Source organism: Pipistrellus kuhlii, unplaced genomic scaffold (assembly GCF_014108245.1).
Source record: "Pipistrellus kuhlii isolate mPipKuh1 unplaced genomic scaffold, mPipKuh1.p scaffold_m20_p_37, whole genome shotgun sequence".
Classification (NCBI taxonomy): Eukaryota; Metazoa; Chordata; class Mammalia; order Chiroptera; family Vespertilionidae; genus Pipistrellus; species Pipistrellus kuhlii.
The window spans coordinates 4655777-4678058 of NW_023425537.1; the positions used below are offsets into that span (position 1 = coordinate 4655777).

Sequence of the window (22282 nt, forward strand, 5' to 3'; positions counted from 1 at the left end):
CAGGCAGGAGGCTTGTTCCTTTCTCAAGAAAACTTCAGGCCCATCAAGCTTGGAATGAAATATTTTTTTATGCCAGTCTCCAATTACCCCAGCTGATGAAATGTACCAGGACTTTGAAAACCCAGAACATGGTAAGTTTTGGTCCTGTCATCTGGACACAGTGCTCCCTGTTCCAACATCAGGGAAAATTCAGTAAGGTTTTATAGGCATAACTCTTCCTATGGGAAGCTTGTCTGGCTGCAGAGCCCCTCCACAGTGTGCCTTCCATTTGGAAAAGGCAGCGGAAGAGAGATTTGGGAGTAGCAAGAAGGTACCCTCCACGGTATTGCCATAAACCTGCCGAGAGCCAGGAGGAATTATTGCAGTGTCCTCTGGTGAAAGGCATTCAGCGTCCTTTTTTCACGCAGCCTTTTCACCCTTATGTTTTCCAGCCTCATTTACTACATCAGTACCTTTTCTATCCTCTTCATTGGCCCCATCGGGTTTTTTTGTTTGTTTGTTTTTTATCCTCGCCCAAGGGTATTTTTTTCATTACTTTCAGAGAGAATGGAAGGGAGTTGGGGGGGGGAGAGAGAAAAAAACATTAATATGAGAGAGACACACATAGATTGGTTGCCTTCCACACATGCCCCAACAGGTCTGGAGATCAAACCTGCAACCCAGGTACATACTGGGAATCGAACCCTAGACCATTTCATGCATGGGTCAGCACTCTAACCACTGAACACACTGGCCAGGGCCCAGATTTTTCTTTTTAATTGATGCCTCCCATTTCCTCTTACACCCATCCTCACTGTCTGTTTAAAGCCTCATCTCACTCCCAATGATGCTACTGATTCTGAAATGTTTCCAGTCTAGCTTCTAGTTTGGGCCCTTGTCCTGATCGAGGCAAACCATCTTGGGCAGCCTTGAAATCCGTGACTGTCAGTGGCTGAGGCTGTTTTTCACTGGGTGGTCTTTGACATTTGTTTGCTGAATTAGAAATCAAATGTGGATATGAGCAGTAAAAGGGATCTGGCTTCATTACCCCCCCCCCCCCAATGTTTGGAATATAAAAGCACATTGTACTTCATGTAAAAAGTTTTCTCCTGTTCTGCTTTCTAGTGGATGTAAAAGTATTTCTTAAGTGTGTGTGTGTGTGTGTGTGTGTGTGTGTGTGTTTCCAAATTCATGAGTTAAGCTGATTTAGAGACATATAAATCAGAAATTTCATATATTCCTTAGAGCACACATTTTAGAGAGAAACCTGGTAAATGTTTCTGTGATGCTTTATTTTGTGTTTTCCAGACCGAACAGTTCAATGTAGCTATAATGCTACAGCAGTCAAAAATGTATGTTCTGGTTGCCTTGTAAAATGCATTTTTACTGGTTTAATGGCCCGCTGGTGCCGTGGGGCCTGCACGGTCAGCCATGGACCTGTCTTGGCCTGAAGTGGTCAGGAAGTGCGACAGCATTACTGGGCAGGAGGGGTGGTTGCCCGCCTGCCTGTGCTGGCAGCACGCCCTGTTTGGAAAGGAGCAGCACTGCGGATCACGGTTGCAGACCCTTGGCCGATTGATAATCATCGTGCTGAAAATCACAGACTGCCCGCGACAGTCACCACCACCGAGAGAGGAAAAGGGTCGAGTCTGCCTTTTCCCTGCTTGTATGCATGCTTTAAGCTTAGGTTTCTATCTCTGTTGTGCATCCTGGCTGACACTCTTTCCATAGTATTCTTAGAGCTTCTGGAACATTCTGTAAAACAATTGCCTTCTCTCGCTGCCTACCAGTCCTAGGATCTTTAACCACCTCAGACCAAAACAATGTGAATTAGCCAAGTTCTGTTTGGAAGAGGTTCAGGATGTTTGGTTGGTCTCAGCAGAGCCCGTCCCGTCCCCTTACAGCGATTATGATCTGGGACCAAAGAACCCTAAAGCAGTCGAGGGTGAGGGGACATATGGCGTCTCAGCCTCTCGCCTTTATTTCTATCATAAGTTTTCATTGTAAGGTTGAAAGACCGCGTCAATCGTGTATAATTAACCAGGTAATAAAGTCGGGCTGTGTTTGCTACGCCCAGGTGCCCTGACTTACCCTCTTGGTTCTCTAGCAAACACACGTGTCTCTAAGCTTGCCTTTTCACTTGGGACCTCCTTCCTGCCAGACACTGCCGGGAGTTTTCTGCATGAAGGGCTTCTGCAGCTCCCTCCTCAGGCAAGTCTCCCTGTTTTGTCCGTTTTTATTCTTAGGTATATCAGTTAGTTGTACATTTCCGAACTGGGGTACTTCGCTTCAGGTACAGGCATCTGTCCTGAATATGTAGAAACAACTGCTTCACGGGTGAGGAATTGACTTTCCATCTAATGACCTCCAGGCCCTTTTCCCTTCTGCTTTCCACACACACCTACCCAGCGTCACCCAGTGGGGATTGGCTCCACTGAAAGGCCCAGGCTTCCCGCTGCTCTGGGCCCGGTGCGCTCGGGCCGGGGCTGGTAGGCAGTGCGAATCCCCACCCGGGGAGAGGTGTCGGACACATCCTTTTCTCCTCTGCCTTATCCAGGATCCCGGGAAGTCTGTGGAGCGATGTCATATGAAAGTGGAAGAAGTCTGCCCCACTAAGTTTCGCTTGTCCTTGTCTCTTACTACAGTTTTTTATTCAGATCCTACCACACTGCTGTTCACACATGTATGTATGTGGTTCTTCTCTCAGCCTAACTCTTCCCAAGCACCAGAAGTCATTATTCTATTTTTTTTTTTCTTTTTTTACGGCACTAGTGAATGAGAACCTAAAGTCTTAGAAAATCCTGACTCGAAAAGGAGTCTCTAATCGGCATGGTTTGATTTTCCCTTTTCCCCCCTCAAGACTTGAATGATTTTCTTTCCCAGTGCTGTGATGGATCTGTCATGAGGGAAACCTTTGCTGCTACTTTCCTGGGTTTACAACAGTTTTCTTCTTCTCTAAGAATAATTTATGTGTGTTTCTCTGATGACTTAATTTCTAACAAGAGCAGGAGAGGTGAGCCCGAGGTTTCTCTTCCTCCCCTCCTCCGCTCCCTCCGGTCACACACTAACCGCCACAGCCTCCGAGGGACGGGCGCCTCTCTCGGAGCTGGCCCTGTGGCTCGCTGGCTGCCCAGCACTGTGGGTTACTTTGGAATCTTGCCTTTCTCCATTCCTGTTTTATGACTCAACCTTCAAATGCCTCCCACTCTGGCCGCCTCCGTTTCCTCCCAGGAATCATTTCCCAGCACCTGCTGTGGGCATCTCCCAGCTCTCTCCTCACCTGTGCCCGCCCTCCAGTGACCCTGAGAGCACAGCCCTGAGGATGTGGCCTGTGCGGAGCTCAGAGAACTGTGCGGACTGCCCCTGCCCGTCAGACTGCAGGGGCAGAGATGGATGAGTGAATGGTGCTGTGGGAGCAATTTTTACCTTCAAGCCAGGCTCTTTCATCCCTGTACCTGGCGGCCCCCTTCTGGTCCCAGCCCTTAAAGGGGTAGAATGCAGAGAAGATGGTTTACTGGCAGGGCCTGGTACCTGCCATTATCATCTGGCCTGCCTAAGCCTTCCCCCGCCTCTGGCCTGCCCTGGAGCGCTGCAGTGTGTGGCAGCTGCTGCTGACTGTCTCCACTAGGCCTGCCCAGCGCTTTGCCAGCCCCTGGCATCCACAGCCCCCCACGTGGTGACCCGATGCCAGATTCCACTCGCTGTCCCAGTGACTGTTCCCACTACTACTTTTGGCGCTTGAGATCACGGGGGAGGGAGGGTTATTTAAAATAAATAAAAGCCAAGGTGGCAGTAAAAATCTTTGGACTAAAAAGAAATGTTTTTTATATGCAAATATATAAAGTAAATTGTTATGTAACTATTCTTGTTTCCTGTATGTTCTAATTTTGTTTTATGATGTAATTAAAGGAAATGAGCTGTGAAGACTTTTTCATTTTGCTGCGGAAGTAGCCTGGCTTGGAGCTGTGATTCTCTGCTTTCTTGAACCCTAGAACCTCACAGGCTTCTCTTTGGCACCCTTATATTTTTAATAGAATTTTACTGGTAACCTTTGGTTAGTCGCTTTTTAGTAGCCTTTCTTTAATACACTGAACTCTACTTCTCTAAGAAAAACAGAAGCCATAACATAAATCAGAATTTCTAAAACGTTTGTCTTAATTTGATACTAACAATTCATCCTGAGTTCCTTATCTGTGCAGACCATTGCCCTTACCTCGCCTAGGAAAGAGGGAAGATGGTAAAACACAAGCTCCCCAGTCAGATTGCCTGATCGCCCCCCACATGACCTGAATGACCCGCTGTCTCACCTTTATCCCTTCAGAGCTGTAAAGATTAAAAAAGGTACATTGTAAGCACGCACATGTTACCCGCTTTATTCACTTCATCTTAGCAGCTATTGCAGTGTCTGGTCTGTGCTAGAGGCTCCTAGGTTGAGAAACAGGTTAATGAAATGGGGTCCCTATGCTTTTGGTGGAGATGAGCAGGGGAGCCAAATCTGCCAACAAAATTTACATCACATGCCCTGACCCGTTTGGCTCAGTGGTAGAGCGTCGGTCTGCAGACTGAAGGGTCCCGGGTTCGATTCCGGTCAAGGGCATGTGCCTTGGTTGCCGGCACATCCCCAGTGGGGGGTGTGCAGGAGGCAGCTGATGGATATTTCTCTTTCACTGATGTTTCTAACTCTATCCCTCTCCCTTCCTCTCTGTAAAAAATCAATAAAATATATATTTAAAAAAAAAAATTTACATCACAGGGTGTCTGTCCTGCCATGAAATGCCCTCAGGAAATCACTTCATGAGGTAAGGCCTGGTCTGGTCGTTGGGGTAAGGCCCCGGGGTAACGTACACACAGTTGTCCGTGTTGGGTCAGCCCTGTGTGTGAGGGAGATACTTTCTAGGTCTTCAAGGATAAACAAACTTCCCCCTTCCCTATCCATTCTTTTTTTTTTTATATATATCCAAGTATATTTTTTCCATTGATTTTTAGAGAGTGGAAGGGAGGGGGAGAGACGCAGAGAGAAACATCAATGTGAGGGAGGCCCATCGATTGGTTCCCTCGTGCGCGTACACACCCTGACGGGCTGGGGATCCAGCCTGCAACCAAGGTACATGCCCTTGACTGGAATTGATCCCGCGACCCTTCAGGCTGAGCCGAAGCTCTGACCACTGGCCAGGACCCCCATTCCTGCCGGTGCTCAGAGCCTTCCCCTTCCTGCCCTCCCTGGCCAGGGGCTACCTGATTAACACTCCGCAGAGATGACCAGTACATGACTCAAAAGGGGTTAAGCAAAGAATGCCTTGGCCAGTTTTCCATTCTATGCATGTAGGTTTTCTCTTTTCAGTATTTTTGAATTTTTTTGTGCTAAAGTTTTGAGGGAAGGGAATGAAAAAAATAAGCAGAATAACATCACATTTTAAAAGCACTTAATATAAAATCGGTTTTCTGCATGGAAAAATATACACAAAAATGTTTCAGGTGGATTGACCTAAATGTGAAATGCAAAATTAAAAGATTAAAAAATTCAACCACATTTTACAAATAAGACCCTATTTATTTATTGATTTTTTTTTACAGAGAGGAAGAGAGAGAGAGAGGGATAGAGAGTTAGAAACATCGATGGGAGAGAAACATCGGTCAGCTGCCTCCCGCACACCCCACAACCAAGGTACATGCCCTTGACCGGAATCGAACCCGGGACCTTTCAGTCCACAGGCGGACGCTGTATCCACTGAGCCAAACCGGTTTCGGTGACCCTATTTATTTTTATTTTAAGAAGAGCTATAGTATTTCCCAAGCCTCTAGAACTGCAGTTTGAATAAACACGGCGATTTGACAGGTGAATGGTCTTTTGGAGGCCTTAGTAAAAATTGTTGGCCTAACTCGGTGGTTGGCAAACTGCACTTGAGTGTGGCTCTTTCACAAAATACCACGGCCTGAGCGAGTCTATTTTGAAGAAGTGGCATTAGAAGTTTAAGTTTTAAAATTTTTTGGCTCCCCAAAGAAATTTCAATTGTCATACTGTTGATATTTGGCTCTGTTGACTAATGAGTTTGCCGATCACTCCCTTACTTGGAATTAAAAAAAAAAATCCAGCCAGATTTATTTATTCCTCTCAGACTATCCCTTGCCCTAATCTATAGTTTAGGCAGAGAACAGTTCTCAAGAGGACCATATCAAGAAAATGGAACAAGCATTAAGTATGTATACCTTTTAAAATTAAATTTGCAAAAGAGGAAGAGATGAGTAGAATTTTAAACACTAAATCACTCATTGTTCAACACTGCTTGGGGCAAAAACTCATCCATAGTGCCAGGTTTCTCGGCTCAGAGGCTGGGCCAGTCTGGCTAGTGGTGGGAAGCTGTGCCCCGGTTCCGATAATGCCAGCAGGAGAATTGTGAGCCTGGGGGCGGTCGCTTCCTCCCCAGGTGAAGGAGACCGGACGGTGCGGCTCTGCACCTGGAGCCCCCGCACCTGGAGCCGGGGGAGCGAAGTGTCGAGGATTTCCTGGAGGGCCAGGCTGGCATCCATTTCCTCCTGCGGCAGGGCGTCCCTGGCTTAGGTCAGCACCAGGTAGTAGCCATCTGGATTCCGCACTGAAAGCAGTAAGCAGGGCACCAACGGGGTGAGGCCGGCCCGGCCCCCAGTCGCCACTAGGATGCCCTCCCAGCAATGAGCTGCCTGAGGCGCACCTGCCACACGCAGGTGTTCCCCTGGCCTCCATCCACCTTTGTAGGAAGCCTCCCTGTGCACTGGACATCACAGGAGGGCAGGGCAGGCGTCCAAATAGCCAGCCTACCAGCTGACTGGTCAGCAAGCACCTGCCCTCCTTCCGATGTGATTGGGGGAGGAGGGGGATCGCCTTCCATGGTAGCGGGCATTTTCCATAGAAATGCGGGCATTTTTTTTTTTTCTCTTATGAGAATGCATTTATTCAGCCACGTTTTTCCTGAGCAATAAATAGCTGTCTTTTTGCTATATGAATCTCTCTCTTGACACAAAGCTAGTGTCTCCCTCTAAAACTCCTACCTTTTTTCACCATGGCCACAAAATAGGATTCATCCTTCAGATTCTGAACCACCTGCAAGGGAGATGGGGTCACTAAGACAATTGGGCTCTTACGGCTCAGCGGCATAGGCCAGGGAAGGGGGGGGGGGGGGGAGACCAGGCCTTCGTGGAGCCCTTTACCTGGTCACTGAGGAGAATGAGGATGCCCCCCGGGCCCTGGTGGAAGAGGCGATGGATCTGATTGGCCGGGAGGTTCAAGAGCTCTGCCAGTTTTCCCATCAGCTCAATGGCGCTGAGTTCATCCAGAGAAATCTCTTGATAAAAGCCTGGGGGGTGGGCAGCAGGGGGTCAGTGGGGAGAGGGGTCTAGAGGGAGCCCCAGATAACAGGAGGATGAGGGCATGGTAACAGCCTCATGGTGGGTTATGGGGGGGGTGGGGAGGGGAGAGTAAAGAAAGAAAAAGGGTTATAAACCCACTTGGTCTTCACCTATTCCTCATCTTTGGGGCGGCCTCAGGTTGAGGAGAGCCCCCAGTTGAACGAAGATGGGACATCTACATATGAAGGACCGAAACCCAAGTACAATAACAAATGTTCTATTCCCACATGCTAATAGAATGACAAAATCGGAAGGGGTTAGGGAGAGAACATGGCGGGATAACCCCAGGGAAACGTCCTGGAAGGAGGGGACTGATCTGGAAGGCTGGGGAATGCACGGAGGGCATCTGGGCCCAGGGCTGGTGGGCCCGCACCCTTCCTCCAGGCCAGAAGAGGGTTCTGTGGCCACACCTGAGTGTCTTCCGGAGAGAGGCCAGGACCTCACCTGGTGCAGGGTTCTTAGGAGCCTCGCGCTCTTGCCTCGCTGCCTCCTGAGCCACATACAAAGTCAGCCGGTGACGGATGGGCCTGGGCCAGGAAAACAGCCTCAGCCCTTCACATCTGGACCATCGGCTCCTGCTTTGAGCCCCCGTCCCTGGGAGAGACCCCGCCTCCTCCCAGGTCTCCAGGGAGAGAAGTCCCCACACATTTCTTAAGCATTTAATGAATGCTAGATTCTGGGGGAGAGGAGACGAGGAAAATCTAACTGTCCCCAGAAACAGTGATGCAGATGGGAGGTCACAGAAAGGAGGCTCAGGGGAGCTGAGTTTTTTAGCCCAGCCCTGCCAGGCTGTAACCTCCGGCAGATCCGGGTCCTTTGGGGGCCAGAGTTCCTTCCTGTGTAAAATGAGGGTGTGGGAATAAGTGGGCTTCCAGGTGCCTCTTGACTTGGACCTTCTGCTAGCTGAATTGGTAGGTGCCGTTCAGCGGGCAGGTGCCCAGCACCTGGCCCTAAGAGTGTTGGAAAGGCGGATCCCGTCGGCAGCCCCGCAGATCTGGATAAGGTCCTGATGGGTAAGCTTCAGCACATCAGGGCCTGCAGAGGCAGACGGAGCCAGATGGGGGAGGAGGCCTGGGATCAAAGACGGCAAGGGACACAGTCCAACATGAGCCTACAAATAGCCCCAGAATGTCCAGGTGGACTTAGAGCCACTTGTTGGCTGTGTATCCTTCAGCAAAGTATTTGACCTCTCTGAGCCCTGTTCTCATGGGGGAGTGTGTAAATTATATAGGACAGTGGCCGGCAAACGGCGGCTCACAAGCCACGTGCGGCTCTTTGGCCCCTTGAGTGTGGCTCTTCCACAAAATACCACGGCCTGGGAGAGCCTATTTTGAAGAAGTGGCGTTAGAAGAAGTTTAAGTTTAAAAAATTTTGGCTCACAAAAGAAATTTCAATCGTCGTACTGTTGATATTTGGCTCCGTTGACTAATGAGTTAATATGAGAGAGAAAAACCTAGCAAGCATGGTGCCTGGCAACTCTTCATCCTAAATAAAAGTTAGTTGAGGCAGACTCCCTGCTGAGAGTCCCACCCCCATTTCCCTACAGCGGGTCGGGGACCCCAGCCTCTCACCAGTGAAACTGGCCAGTGTCCGGCAGTAGCTGGAGAACCGGTGGCGATGTAACCACTGCTGCGTCTCCAGGATGGAGGCCCCAGGGCTCAGGTCCTGAGGCACAGAGAGGGCTCTCAGATAACACCGCGAGCCCACGGGCTGAGAACAAAGGGGAGGCGGTTTGCCTCTGCCCTTGGGGGCCCCAGGTCTGAGGGGGAGGCTCATTCTGCTGGCGGGAAGTGCGGGCCCATGCAGGGCAGGTTTGTGATCTGTGGCCATACCACGTCTGTCCACCAGGGGGCAGGGCCGCCCTGTTCTGGAGCGAGAGAGGAGGTTGCTGAGGCTTCGGGAGAGGGGAGGGGGGGGGTTGGAAAGGGAAGACTCACCTCAGCTGGGCTGCCCCCCCCCCCAAGTGTCCAAGACGATCGGTGGTGAGCAGCAGAGCCTGGGAGGGAGCAGAGAGTCAGGGGCTCTTGGGAGCAGAGCTGGCCAGGTGTCACCCCAGGTGTCACCCCCAGAAGCCGGCTGAGCCTCTGAGGGCTGAGCCTCTGAGCCTGCCTCGGGGACCCCTCAACCCTGCGCCGCCCCCACGCCTGGCTGAGGAGCTCTTCACGCCCCAAAGGGCTGATGGGAGGCGCATCCCCACTCACCTCTCGGGGGACAGGAGTCTGCAGGAGTGGGGGGCGGGCAGAGCCCGGGGCTGAGCGGCAGGCAGGGCTCTGCGCTGGGCTCTGGCCACGGGGCACACTGTGGGTAAACAGCAAGGTCGCATGGACAGTTCGAGAGCAGTGGCAGCTGTCCCCTATCTCCCCCCATCTCCCTATGAAGAGTTGACAAGGGCCGGGACCGGTTTGGCTCAATGGATGGAGCGTCAGCCTGCGGACTGAAGGGTCTCAGGTTCGATTCCGGTCAGGGGCATGTACCTTGGTTGCGGGCACATCCCCGGTGGGGGGTGTGCAGGAGGCAGCTGATCGATGATTCTCTCTCATCGATGTTTAACTCTCTACCCTCTCCCTTCCTCTCTGTAAAAAATCAATAAAATATATATTAAAAAAAAAAAAAAGTTGACAAGGCCTCGGCCAGTGTGGCTCAGTGGTTGAGTGTCGACCCATGCACCACACCAGGAGGTCGCCGGTTCGGTCATTCTGGTCAGGGGTCAGGGCACATGCCCGGGGGAGGGGAGGGCTGTGATCATCCTGCAGCATCCTCAGCCCTTGAGTCCTCAATTCCCCAACCTCCCTTCCCAACCCTGCCGCCCCAACACCCACCTCCACGAAGACGGTGCTCTCACAGGCAGCCTGATACTTGTCTCTCTCCTGCAGGGGCTGTTTCTCAACCTTCTCCCGGTCGGTTTTCAGTTTCCGGTCGGCTCCTTTGGGCTCCAGGAGGGAGACATGGGGATCTGGGGGGCCCCTCCTCACCTGCTCACTCCTCTTTACATGAGGGGTTCTCAGGAGGCCCTGCAGCCCCGTCCCCGAGCACAGAGCCGGAGAGGGCCCCAGAGCGGGCCCGCAGGCTGGGGTCTGCCGCAGAGCAGGGCCAGAACCTGCAGCCAGGGAGGCGGGTGACAGCCCGGGAGGCGGGTGACAGCCCGGGAGGGAGGCCCGGGACCCCGTACCGTACCTTGAACACCTTGATGAGGCAGCCGGCGGAGTGCAGGTGCTCCGGCGCCAGCTCCTGGTCGCTGGGCTTGAACGTGTGGATCTGGAGGCGGAAGGGGACGCCTTTCTCTCCGCCCTTTTTCCGGGAGTGAACTCGGTGCTGATGCAGTGAACCTGAGGCGGAGAGGAGGAAGCAGAGAGGAAGCGGTGTGACCCCGGGCCCCACCTGCATTCCAGGGGAGTCCCCCTAAGACCTGACCCCTGTCCCCTGTCCCCTGTCTCTCCTCAAGCGTAACTCATTACGTTCTTCCCTCTGTTGTACCTCACTTCCCCGTGCTAAACATGAATGTTAATTCGCATTTAGTATCCTTATAGAAACGGTCTGCTTAGATCCTTTGCCTGTTTTCCTGTTGGTCTCTTTCTTCTTATTGATGTCTGATAACTTTTTACATATTAAGGCTGTGACACACTAACAACTGTTTTCCCCACTTGGGTCTCCTTTTAATTCGGCCTGGGCGTTGCAGACCGTGACTTTCTAAGAAGCTAAGTCCTGTGCTTTGTGGTTTCTCCCACTGTGTTCATGTTTAGTCCTGCCCCCCCCCCGTGAGAGTTCGTAAACCTTTATCCCTATACCCCACCCCCCCAAGGTGTCTCCTGGAAGGGATTGGCTTTTCCTGTCCCCTCACCCGCACCTGCACTCGCCGCCTTCCCCGGTCGGCTCACCTGCAGGAAGAGCGAGGTCCTCTTGGCCGGGTCCCAGTGGAACTCCACGGCGTTGAGCTGGGAGGGCAGCACCTGGGGCTCTATCGGCCCCACGGACAGCGGCACATCTGCAGGCAGAGAGGAGCAAGCAGGAGGCCGGGCTCAGCCCTTCCCACCCGAGAGGGCTTTCCGGGCAGGCGGCGGCCCTGAGGGGTCCCCCCAGTCACCGATGTCCAGGATGCGGTCCCCGGGCCGGCTCCACCGCCGCCCGTCCAGCTGCTGCTGCTCCATGTGCTGCAGGCGCCGGTCATGGAACACCACACGCACCGCTCTGTGGGCACCGGGAGGGGGCGCTCGTGGGCGTCTGGGAGCCCGTTCCCACGCCTGCGGTAGGCCAACCCTCCCCCCCTCCCCACCTTGCTTCCCGCTCCCAGGAAACATGGGACTCAGAGTCACTAGATCTGTGTCCAGATGCCCACCTGCCATTCTGTGAAACTGGGGAGGTCATTTAGAGACCCTGAGCCTGTTTCCTCATCTGTAAAATAAGGAAGTTAATCCCTTCCCTCTCTTAATCACTCTACCGGTCTCTCTTCTATAATGATAAGCAAAAGTTTACTTAGAAAGTCACAGAGGCCCTGATCGGTTTGGCTCAGTGGATAGAGCGTCGGCCTGCGGACTGAAGGGTCCCAGGTTCGATTCCGGTGAAGGGCATGTACCTTGGTTGCGGGCACATCCCCAGTAGGAGGCAGCTGATTGATGTTTCTCTCTCATTGAAGTTTCTAACTCTCTATCCCTCTCCCTTCCTCTCTGTGAACAATCAATAAAAATATATTAAAAAGGAAAGAAAGGTCCAGGGTTTGATTCTGGTCAAGGGCATGTATTGTACCTTGGTTGCGGGCACATCCCCAGTTGGGGGTGGGCAAGAGGCAGCTGGTCGATGTTTCTCTCTCATCGACGTTTCTAACTCTCTATCCCTCTCTGTGTAAAATCAATAAAATATATATTTTTTTTTTAAAAGGAAAGAAAGTCACAGAGGTAGAAAGAAGCAAGCCAGCTGGGCTGTGTGGGCTAAGGAGACAAGTTACAGAGGCGAAAAGAGGGGCCATGGAGCTGAGGGGAGGGGCGGGGGGAGCTGGCCTGTGGGGAAAGGGGTGGGGGGAGGCAGGTGGGCTCTGGAAAGGAAGGGTGCGAGCAGTCTCTTTTCTGTGCAGCACTTATCATTTTGCAATTTGTAAATCAACTTGTAATTGCATACAATTTGTGTAATTACAAGTTTGTCTCACTCAGTAGAATGCAAGCCCCCTGAGGGAAGGAATTACATCTGTCTCTTTACTGCTGAATGTCTAGCTCAGAGAACGGTTTCTGGCAATAAATGGGAGATTAATGAATACTTTTTTTAAAATCTTCACCCAAGGACATGTTCTCTCTCTCTCTCTTTTTTTAAATATATTTTATTGATTTTTTACAGAGAGGAGGAGAGAGGGATAGAGAGCTAGAAACGTCGTTGAGAGAGAAACATCAACCAGCTGCCTCCTTCATACCCCCTACTGGGGATGTGCCCGCAACCAAGGTACATGCCCTTGACCGGAATCGAACCTGGGTCCTTTCAGTCCGCAGACCGACGCTCTATCCACTGAGCCAAACCCATTTCGGCTGTTCTCTTTTTTTTTTTTTTTTTTTTTTTTTTTTTTTTTTTTTTTTTTTTTTTTTTTAGAGAGAGAGAGAGAGAGAGAGAGAGTGGGAGAGAGAGAGAGAGAGAGAGACAGACACGTGGATCCATTACCTCTGGTATACGCCCAAAACAGGGATGGAACCCGAAACCTAGGCATGTGCCCTAACCAGAGTTAAACCTGCCACCTTTTGCTGCTTAGGCCAACGCTCCAATCAAAGGAGCCACCGGCCAGCGCTAATGAATACATTTCTGAGAGAAGTAATCATGTGTGTGAATGTATCCTTTTTCTTTCTTTTTCAATTCCAACCTGAGGATATTTTTTCCATTGATTTTTAATGAGAGTGTGAGAAGGAAAAATAGAGAGAAATATCCACGTGAGAAAAACACATCGATCAGTTGCCTCCTGCACGAGACCCGGCCAAGGCCTGGGCCGGGAGAAGCCTGCACCCAAGGTACGTGCCCTTGACCGGAATCAAACCTGGAACCCTTTGATCTGAAAGCCGACGCTCTATCCACTGAGCCGAACCAGTTAGGGGTATAACGTATTTGTACATCCCGGTTCTGCTGTTTGCTGGCTCTATTTCATGGAAAAACGCTTCACCTCTCTGTGCCTCTTGCCTGCACAATTCCCGCCCACCGCGGTGAAGGTCAACCTAAAAGGTGGACTTAGCCGAAACCGGTTTGGCTCAGTGGTAGAGCATCCGTCTGCGGACTGAAAGGTCCCAGGTTCGATTCCTGTCAAGGGCATGTACATGGGTTGCGGGCACATCCCCGGTAGGGGGTGTGCAAGAGGCGGCTGGTCGATGTTTCTCTCTCATTGACGTTTCTAGCTCTCTAGCTCTCTCCCTTCCTCTCTGTAAAAAATCAATAAAATATATATATTTTTTAAAAATAAAAGGTGGGCTGAGAGGGTTCCACTGGGCAATGATGTCACAGGATGGCACTGGCTTCCTGGGCGGGGACGTCAGACCGCCTTCGGGGAGGCACCTGCCTTCAGCAGCCGCGGCCACTGGGTGGCGTCGCCCAGCTTGGCATTGCAGAGCATCTGCGCCTCGTAGGACTGGCCTGGGAGAGACGGGGGGACGTGTGAGCCCTGCTCCGAGGGTCAGAGGTGGTGCCTGCCTCCCCAGCCCGCCCTGGCACAGCCTCCAGAGCCTGCCGCCCCCACGCACCCCTTCCCCTCCCCGGCCCCGCGTACCCTGGTTCAGGTAGGTCAGGGCCTCCTCCTGCTGCTTCACGGCTGGCGAGGTGGCTGCGCCGAGCACGTACTGGAAGGAGGGGCTGCGGATGCTGGGCAGCTCCTCCTGCTTTAGGTACTGCGGGGACAGGAGGCCCTGCCAGCTTTCTGCCCTGCCCACCCCACCCCCTCCGGGCAGGCGCCGGCTCTCTCTGCCAGGTCCCATCTCCTGGGAGCCTCCAGTGTCCTGTGGCAGGCACCCCAAAGGGCCCCCCTCCACCTCACCCCTTCAGCCCCTTTGGCCTGTGGGATCCTCCGTTAGGGTGCAAACCCCAGACACTTCCACGCACCTGCAAACACTGGGCATCCATGGCTTGTCTGCAACCTCAGGGCTTGCCTGATGCCAAGTCAACGCCGCCCTCCCTCAAAGTGTCCTGAGTAGGTGGTGCCCGGGGTGCTGTGACGTGTCCCAGGACCCACTAAACTCGGGTGCGTTTGACCACATCCCCTCCCCCAAAGGGACCCGAGAGCAGGAAGCCCAGCCCCCTCTACCTTCCACCTCAGCTCCGACGAGGGCCCTCCCTGGTCCTCCCCTGAGCAGCCGCTCGGCTCGGCGGCCGGGGTGCAGCTCCCGGGGCGGGCCACAGGTCTCCAGCTGGTTGTGCCAGAACAGCATCCTGGAAAGGAAAGGGGACGGGCCAGGGGTGTGACGGAGAGGGCAGCACTGGGTGGGACGGGACCCCCTGGGCCTCCGCCTGGGCCTCCGCCTGGGCCTCTAGTTATAGAAGCAAACCCACTGAAGGGTGGGGTCAGGCCCGGGGCGCTGGGAAGCTGTGGGCCTGTTAGGCAGCTCAATGTGGGAGGAGGGGGAGGGGAATGGTGTCCCCAGGGCTCCCGACCAATCATTAACTGGAAGGGGAGATGGTGCTACAGCAAAACAACGCCACAGGGAGGCACACCCACGCCCCCACCTTTCCCGAGAGGCCCCGGGACAAGGAGCGGACACCCCCTAGGCTTCAAGACTGGCCCCAGATGCATGGAGAACCCCAGAGCCTCACAGGCCAGGGCCCCTCACGTGACCTCATGGAGGAGCCTGACCCTTCCCGGGACAGGACCGGCAGGCCTGCTGCACAATGCACCTGCACAGGGTCTCTGCTCCCTGCTGCCTCCCACCTCCTCTTCCCCGTGATAAGAACAAGGTCCCGTGATAAGAACCCAAGACTTGGCGAGCCCGCCCACTGCCCCGAGGCGGAGTCCAGGCGAGGGGCCCCCCACGGAGCCCTCCAGGGTGGGACAGAGCAGGACCCAGGAGAGGAAGGGGCGTGGAGGGGTCCTGGCTGGGGAGCAGGGTGTGGGGCGGAGGAGGTAAGTGATAGATCCTCCCTTCCTCCAATTGATGGGCAGACGTAAAGCCCACCTGCGGCCAGACATTCCTGAGCTCTGAATGACCAATCAGCACCTGACAAATACCCTAAGCCGCCCCCCCCCCCCCATTCCTAAGTCCCTAGGTCAGTCCCTAATCACCAATCACCTATCCTTAAAGGTGCTTGTACCCCGGCCTTCGCTCTCTCCCGCCCCTCTCTCTGGAAGCAGCAGGCAGGGGTACTCTTCCCTCCAATAAAGCCTGTGTGTGTCCTGCCATCCTGACCTCCGGCTACCTTCTCTATTTCATCTATCGTGATGGTGCGTTTTCCGCTGGGGTGAGGCAGCTGCGCACGTGGAGCAGGAGGAGCAGGCCCTCGTGACTGCCTCTCGCATGTGGGCGAGGCGAAGAGGGATGAAGGCCGTCTCCAGGGTCCGCCCCAGGGTTACCATCGTGCAGGAGGCTTTCCGGGGTTCCTGGGGGTCTGGGTAGAGAAGGTGGAGGCTGGAGTGGGCCCCTTTGAGGACAATCCCCAGAGGAGGTCCTGGGAGCGGGGCCCACTCCAGCACCCAAGTCCCTGCCGTCTCACCACCCTCCCCTGCTTGCATCCTCCCGCTTCCTTCGCCCTCAGTTCATCTCTCCCTTCCCCACTCCCTCTGCACTCGGTCCCACTCAGATGTTGCCGGGTCTGTTTCTGGTTTTTCCATCTCTCTCCTCTCTCTCTCTCTCTCTCTCTCTCAGGAAAGAAGCTGGGCTTGAGGCAGTGACGGGAGCCTAGCCACTTGCACCCTGAAACCTCACCCCACTCTTTCCCTGTGCCCCCTGGGCCAGCACAGAACAGAGCCTGAACAGTTTGAACAGCTCTTCTGGTGCAGACTCCCCACTCTCAGGGGATTCCCAGGGCGGGGGCGGGGGGGGGGGGGGGGGCGGGTGAGGCCCTCACAAGGCAGGGGCATGGCCCAGACTCCCCTCTTTACCTTTCTGAATGGAAGCAAGGCCCCCCTCCCACCAGGTGTGGGTGGGGATGGATGGGAACTTTGTGGCGCTGCATCTTTTCCCAGGCTGAATTCCCAAGAGCTCCCCTTGGAGTGTCGGGGGGCACCAGCAAGGTCCCCGGTGTCACCAGTCCTTGGAGGGGGGAGCGGCGGATAGACACGGCTGTTCCAGAAACCTCCCCTCTCACACACCTTCAGGCACAACCCTTTGGGTGCGATTTTTAAAAATGGATTTTCCCCACCCAAAATGTTCTGTCATTTTCTAGGCCACGGCATAAACTGATCCTAATAATACCCTTCTGGGTTTCTTAAGCCAAGGAAGTAACTTTTTATCTGTAAAAAAATTTGCTGAGAAATAACAATTCAATGTCCTTTTTCTCCTCTAACCAAAATGTCTCGTTTGGTTTTGCTTTCTTTCCCGAGGCAAGACTGACCCTGGAGAGTGGGAGAGGTGAAGGGTGAGAAAGCGGGGCTGAGAGGAGAAGGATCACTCATTCACTCATTCAACAAAATGCTATGAAGTGCCTACTATGTACCAGAGCGCACTCACGCTCTCTCTCCCGCTCGCTCGCTCTCTCTCTCTCTCTCTCTCATCCTGCCTATCCAGGGCAAAAGGCCTGGACCCTGAGTTCCAGGCAAAATCATTTAATGATGGAAGGGATGAGAGCATGGCTTTTTAGACATCTCAGGCACAGGCACACAGGAGCGCGCACACACAGAGGAAGCTGACAGTCCCATATGGCAATCCCTGTGGACCAGTGGTCTGTGCACACAAATACCCCTGCCCCCACGAGGCAGTCCCTCCTCCCAGCAGAATGCCTCTGAGGACTGGGGGTGCACAGCTCCAAAGGGCACCACACTAAGCAGTGCCCCCTGGAGTTGGACAACACATGTGCCTGGCTCTAAGCCCCCAATCTTTAAAAAAAAAAAAAATATATATATATATATATATATATATATATTTTATTGATTTCAGAGAGGAAGGGAGAGGGAGATAGAGATAGAAACATCAATGATGAGAGAGAATCATTGATCGGCTGCCTCCTGCACACCCCCTACTGGGAATTGAGGCCGAAACCTGAGCATGTGCCCTTGACCATAATCGAACCCGGGACGCTTCAGTCTGCAGGCGGATGCTCTACCCACTTAGCCACCCGGCTAGGACAAGCCCCCAATCTTTTATTCCTGAGACTCCCCCTCAACCACCCGTAAGTCTGCCTTTGGAAAGGTTCCCTCTGTTCATGAGTCAAACTTAGCTTGTTCTTAAACCTTCCTGCAGCCCCGTCAGTTGGCGCTTATGTTCTCCGGGTCCTTTCTCTGCCCTTCACCAAATTCGTTCACAGCAGTCATCTGATGTGCACTTTATTCTGTGTGCTCTGTCTAGTTCCCGCTCGTCCCCCCACCCCCCGCCATAAGCATGGAGCTCCCCCGAGGACAGGGACTAAGAGAGGTTTGCTGGTGTTGAGATTAAGGGTATGTGTGTCAGCATAGACTGAGTTCAAGTGCAGCTGTGTGGCTTTGGGCAAGTAACTTAACCTTCTTAAGCTTCATGGTGCAACTGTAAAAAGAAGATGATGGCTGAAACCGGTTTGGCTCAGTGGATAGAGGGTCAGCCTGCGGACTGAAGGGTCCCAGGTTCGATTCAGGTCAAGGGCATGTATCTTGGTTGCGGGCACATCCCTAGTGGGGGGTGTGCAGGAGGCAGCTGGTCGATGTCTCTCTCTCTCTCTCATCGATGTTTCTAACTCTCTATCCCTCTCTCTTCCTCTCTGTAAAAAAAAAAAAAAATCAATAATATATATATATATATATATATATATATATATATATATATTTTTTTTTTTTTTTTTTTTTTTTAAAGAAGATGGTGAGAGTTTACTGCATAGGAGCACAGTGAAAACTGAAGGAGATAATAGGTGAGCCCTCAGGAAAGGTGGGTGTCTTTTTTTTTTTTTTCTTCGCTATGTATCACCAGTGCCTAGTACATTGTTGGGAGCTAGCAGAGTTGAGGCAAGCAATGCAGTCTTAAGGAAATAGAATTAAGTTCCTTCTAGCAGAAGTTATGCGGTGCCCTGAGGGCTTGGCCAGAAGATAAGATTAACCTGGGGCTTAGCATCTCCTGTCTTCCTGCCTCTTCCCCTTCCTGATCCTCCCCCCCTAGACAGCCCAGCCTTGGAATGTTGCACCTTGGAATGTCACACCGCCTCTGGCAATTAGTCAATCCTGTGTTGCCATACCAAAGACCCCCCCTGCACAGGCGGCCCTGCCCCCCTTTGTCTCTGCTGTATAAATACAGCCATTTCAGAGAATAAAACTGAGGCTTGATCAGAACCTTGTCTTGCCTTCATTCTTTCGAGTTCCTTGTTTGTTTCATTCTCTTAGGTGGTTCCTGCGTGCCCCCGTTGTTGTCCCGCGGGTCGTTGTTGTCCCGCAGGTCGGGACAGTACATCATAGATTTATTTCTATAACACTTGTAAGTATTGAGGATTTGTTTATCAAATAAACAATTCTTCAGTGTTTTTCAGTCTGCCTTCTGAGGAAGATACTATTTGTTTCTATTGTTCTATTATCCTTCTCTCCCCTCTCCCCCCTCCCCCCCATTATACAGATGGGGAAATAGAGGCTCAGAGAGGTTAAGTAGATATTTCAAGGTCACACAGCTAAGAGGAGACAAAGCCAGGGTTTTAACCCAGGCCATCTGAGTCACAGTCCCTGTTCTTAATTGCTGTCCTATATCCCATTCTCCCTGACAAATTTGCTATAGAATTTTAAAATGAATCTCCAGGCAACTTTCCAATCTGCAGAGCTGAAGAAAGAGGTCTACCAGTAATTCTCCCCCAAAGAAAGAAAGGCTGATGGGGAAAGCATTTGTCATCCATGCATTCATTCACTCAGCAACCCCCAAAGAAGTATCAGACCCAGGAACCTGATTCCCATGATGGATGATGGCAGTGACCTTGGGCCTTTCTGAGCTTTGACCTTTCCAGCTGCAATATGGGGATAACATTGCTTTCTGCCCCCTCCTGGGGCGGAGCTGAGGGTGAGTAATATGAATGCCAGTGGCTGATCTGCTGCTGCTTTGATAGGTGTGGAGGGGAGGGTAAGGACAGAGTGGCAAGGACATGATCTGTGCCTCCTCCGGTGTGTGTGAGCGGGGTCCTGCTTGACTTGGGAATTCCCTTGGGATGAGCAGCATGTGGCAGCTTCTCTGAAAACATCCCATGTTGCTTTCTGTGCAGCCTGCAGGGGGCGGTGTGGGCCCAGCCCTGCCCCAGGCTCTCCCATGCTGCTCTCAGCGGGCTCTAGACTTTCCCAGCCAGAAAACCTCTCCCCATGGACCCCAGCGAGGAGTTACAGGCAGGGTCCACTCTCCCTGCCTCCATGTCTCCTTTGTCACCACCACCCTCACGCCTCTCACCAGAGACACCCTCACTTCTAACCCTGCATCCAGTTGCTTCCGAACTTCATCCTCCCCCTTTCCCACCAGCTTTCAGCAGCAGCCTCTGTCCCAGTCTGTGCCCAAAGCCCCTTCCCAGCAACAGGATCCTCCTTTAATAAATGGGCCCCCTCAGTGCTCATCTCTCCAAAATGCTAACCCCTAACAGCACCCTCCTCCGCTGGGCTCCACCCCCTCACTTACCCCAAAGTGATGACATTGCTGTTACCTTGGTAACAGATGCCTGTGGGTGGGTAGGGGAAATGGACTAGAGAAAGAAAGCAGGGGCTTCGGGCCACTATCGGGGCGTGGGAGGGGGAAGGAGGCAAACTGAGCAGGGCCTGAGGAGGGACTGCAGGGCTCTGAACCCCCCACCACGGCTGCCCTCAGCCCTATGTTCCCAGCCTCAAGGACAAAAGAAACAGAACAGCTCCAACCGATGTGGCTCAGTGGATAGAGCATCGGCCTGCGGACACTGGAGTCCCGGGTTTGATTCCGGTCAAGGGCATGTACCTTGGTTGCAGGCGTATCCCCAGTAAGGGGCGTGCAGGAGGCAGTTGATGGGTGTTTCTCTCCCATCGATGTTTCTAGCTTTCTGTCCCTCTCCCTTCATTTCTGTAAAAGGACAATAAAATATATTTTAAAAAGAAAAAAGAAAGAAACAATAGGAGGGGACGTCTTCCTGGAAAGAGAGGTTTCCTTCACGGAGGAAAGGGAAACACCCCCACCCCCACTGTCCCCTCACCCAAGAGCAGGGCTCCTGGGCTTGGCAGGGCACAGGGAAGGGGTGGCACACACTGGAGCCCCAGTCCTTCCCCTCCAGGGAGCCTGGGGCGCGGAGAGAGGGAACGGCTCAGCCCGGGCGCGTTAGGGACAGTGCCACAGCTCCTGGGCTTGGTGGCAGCAGGGGGCGGAGGGGCCCTCCTCCAGCCCCTGGGGACCTGGCTGTCCCAGATGCCACAGACGGGAAGTGTGTCAGGCGCTTGCGTAAGAGCCTTCCATATTTCCGTAAAGTCGTAATTACCGAGGCCTGCCACCGGCCCCAGCGCTTTAGAGTGGGAGCTGCCTCTGGGCCCCAGGGGGGGGCCTCTGCACCCCCAGCCCCACGGGCCCCTCTTCCTCTCCCCGGCGAGGAGGTGAGAACTCAGACTTGGCCTCAGCCATGATGGACTACCCCACCCCAGGGTGCCGGTGCTAAAGCTAGAGGGAAAGGCCAGCAGGCAGGCCTTCAGCTCGGGCTGTCCTGGGCGGCCCTGGGGGCAGAGGTCACAGCGGGAAGGGCTTGAGCTGAAGGTGTTTATGGGGAAATAAGTCAGTCCTGCGGAAGGAAGCAACCCTCACATCAGCGGATCTCAGCCTCTTCCTGGAGGAATCCTAGGGGTCATTCAAGCCAAAGAGTCTTAATCCTTTGGGGATCTTAGATTCTCTGAGGAAAGTGCTTACCTCCAAATTTTACATAGTTTCAAGGGGTTCAGTCACCTCCCAGAGCTTCCCTGGAAGCCCGAAGTTTAGAATTCTTACTAACAGCCCTACCCGGTTTGGCTCAGTGGATAGAGCGTCGGCCTGCGGACTCAAGGGTCCCAGGTTCGATTCCGGTCAGGGGCATGTACCTTGGTTGCGGGCACATCCCCAGTGGGGGGTGTGCAGGAGGCAGCTGATAGATGATTCTCTCCTGTCAATGTTTCTGACTCTCTATCCCTCTCCTTTCCTCTCTGTAAAAAAAGAAAATCAATAAAATATATATATTTAAATATTTTTATTGATTTTTTACAGAGAGGAAGAGAGAGGCATAGAGAGTCAGAAACATCGATGAGAGAGAATCACCAATCAGCTGCCTCCTGCCCATCCCCCACTGGGGATGTGCCCACAACCCAGGTACATGCCCTTTATCAGAATTGAATCCGGGACCTTTCAGTCCGCAAGCCGAAGCTCTATCCATTGAGCCAAACCGGTTTCGGCAAAAATAATATATATTTTTTAAAAGAATTCTTTTTTTTTTTTAATATATTTTATTGATTTTTTACAGAGAGGAACGGAGAGAGATAGAGAGCCAGAAACGTCAATGAGAGAGAATCATCAACCAGCTGCCTCTTGCACACCCCCTTCTGGGGATGTGCCCGCAACCAACATACATGCCCCTGACCAGAATCGAACCCAGGACCCTTCAGTCCGCAGACCGACGCTCTACCACTGAGCCAAACCGGTTTCGGCTAAAAAAGAATTCTTAATAACAACAACTATTATTGCCCCATTTTAATCCAACTCCCCATTTCAACCTATCCTAGTCCAATTCTGCCCATCTGAAAAGAAGGAGATGAATGTCCCTCCAGAGAACAGCTCTTTGCCCCAAATTGAAGAACAGGAAAAACAAGGGCAGACTGGGACGAGGACCAGACCCTGAGTGTGCTGGACACTGTGCCGCG

The 22282-nt window shown here is 52.8% G+C and overlaps 1 protein-coding gene across 1 annotated transcript; it reads right to left on the bottom strand.

Annotated features, from left to right (window-relative positions):
* Positions 1 to 6447: 6447 nt before the first annotated feature.
* LOC118732267 (transcription factor CP2-like protein 1) lies at positions 6448 to 14811 on the bottom strand. The gene is given in 18 exon segments (XM_045570747.1): positions 6448 to 6572; positions 7006 to 7057; positions 7165 to 7310; positions 7807 to 7889; positions 8307 to 8397; positions 8934 to 9027; positions 9300 to 9317; positions 9319 to 9358; positions 9564 to 9615; positions 9618 to 9660; positions 10182 to 10292; positions 10537 to 10658; positions 10661 to 10688; positions 11238 to 11344; positions 11444 to 11545; positions 13876 to 13953; positions 14087 to 14312; positions 14625 to 14811. Coding segments are annotated over 18 exon segments (1548 nt in total). The 5' UTR covers positions 14742 to 14811; the 3' UTR covers positions 6448 to 6534.
* Positions 14812 to 22282: the final 7471 nt, after the last annotated feature.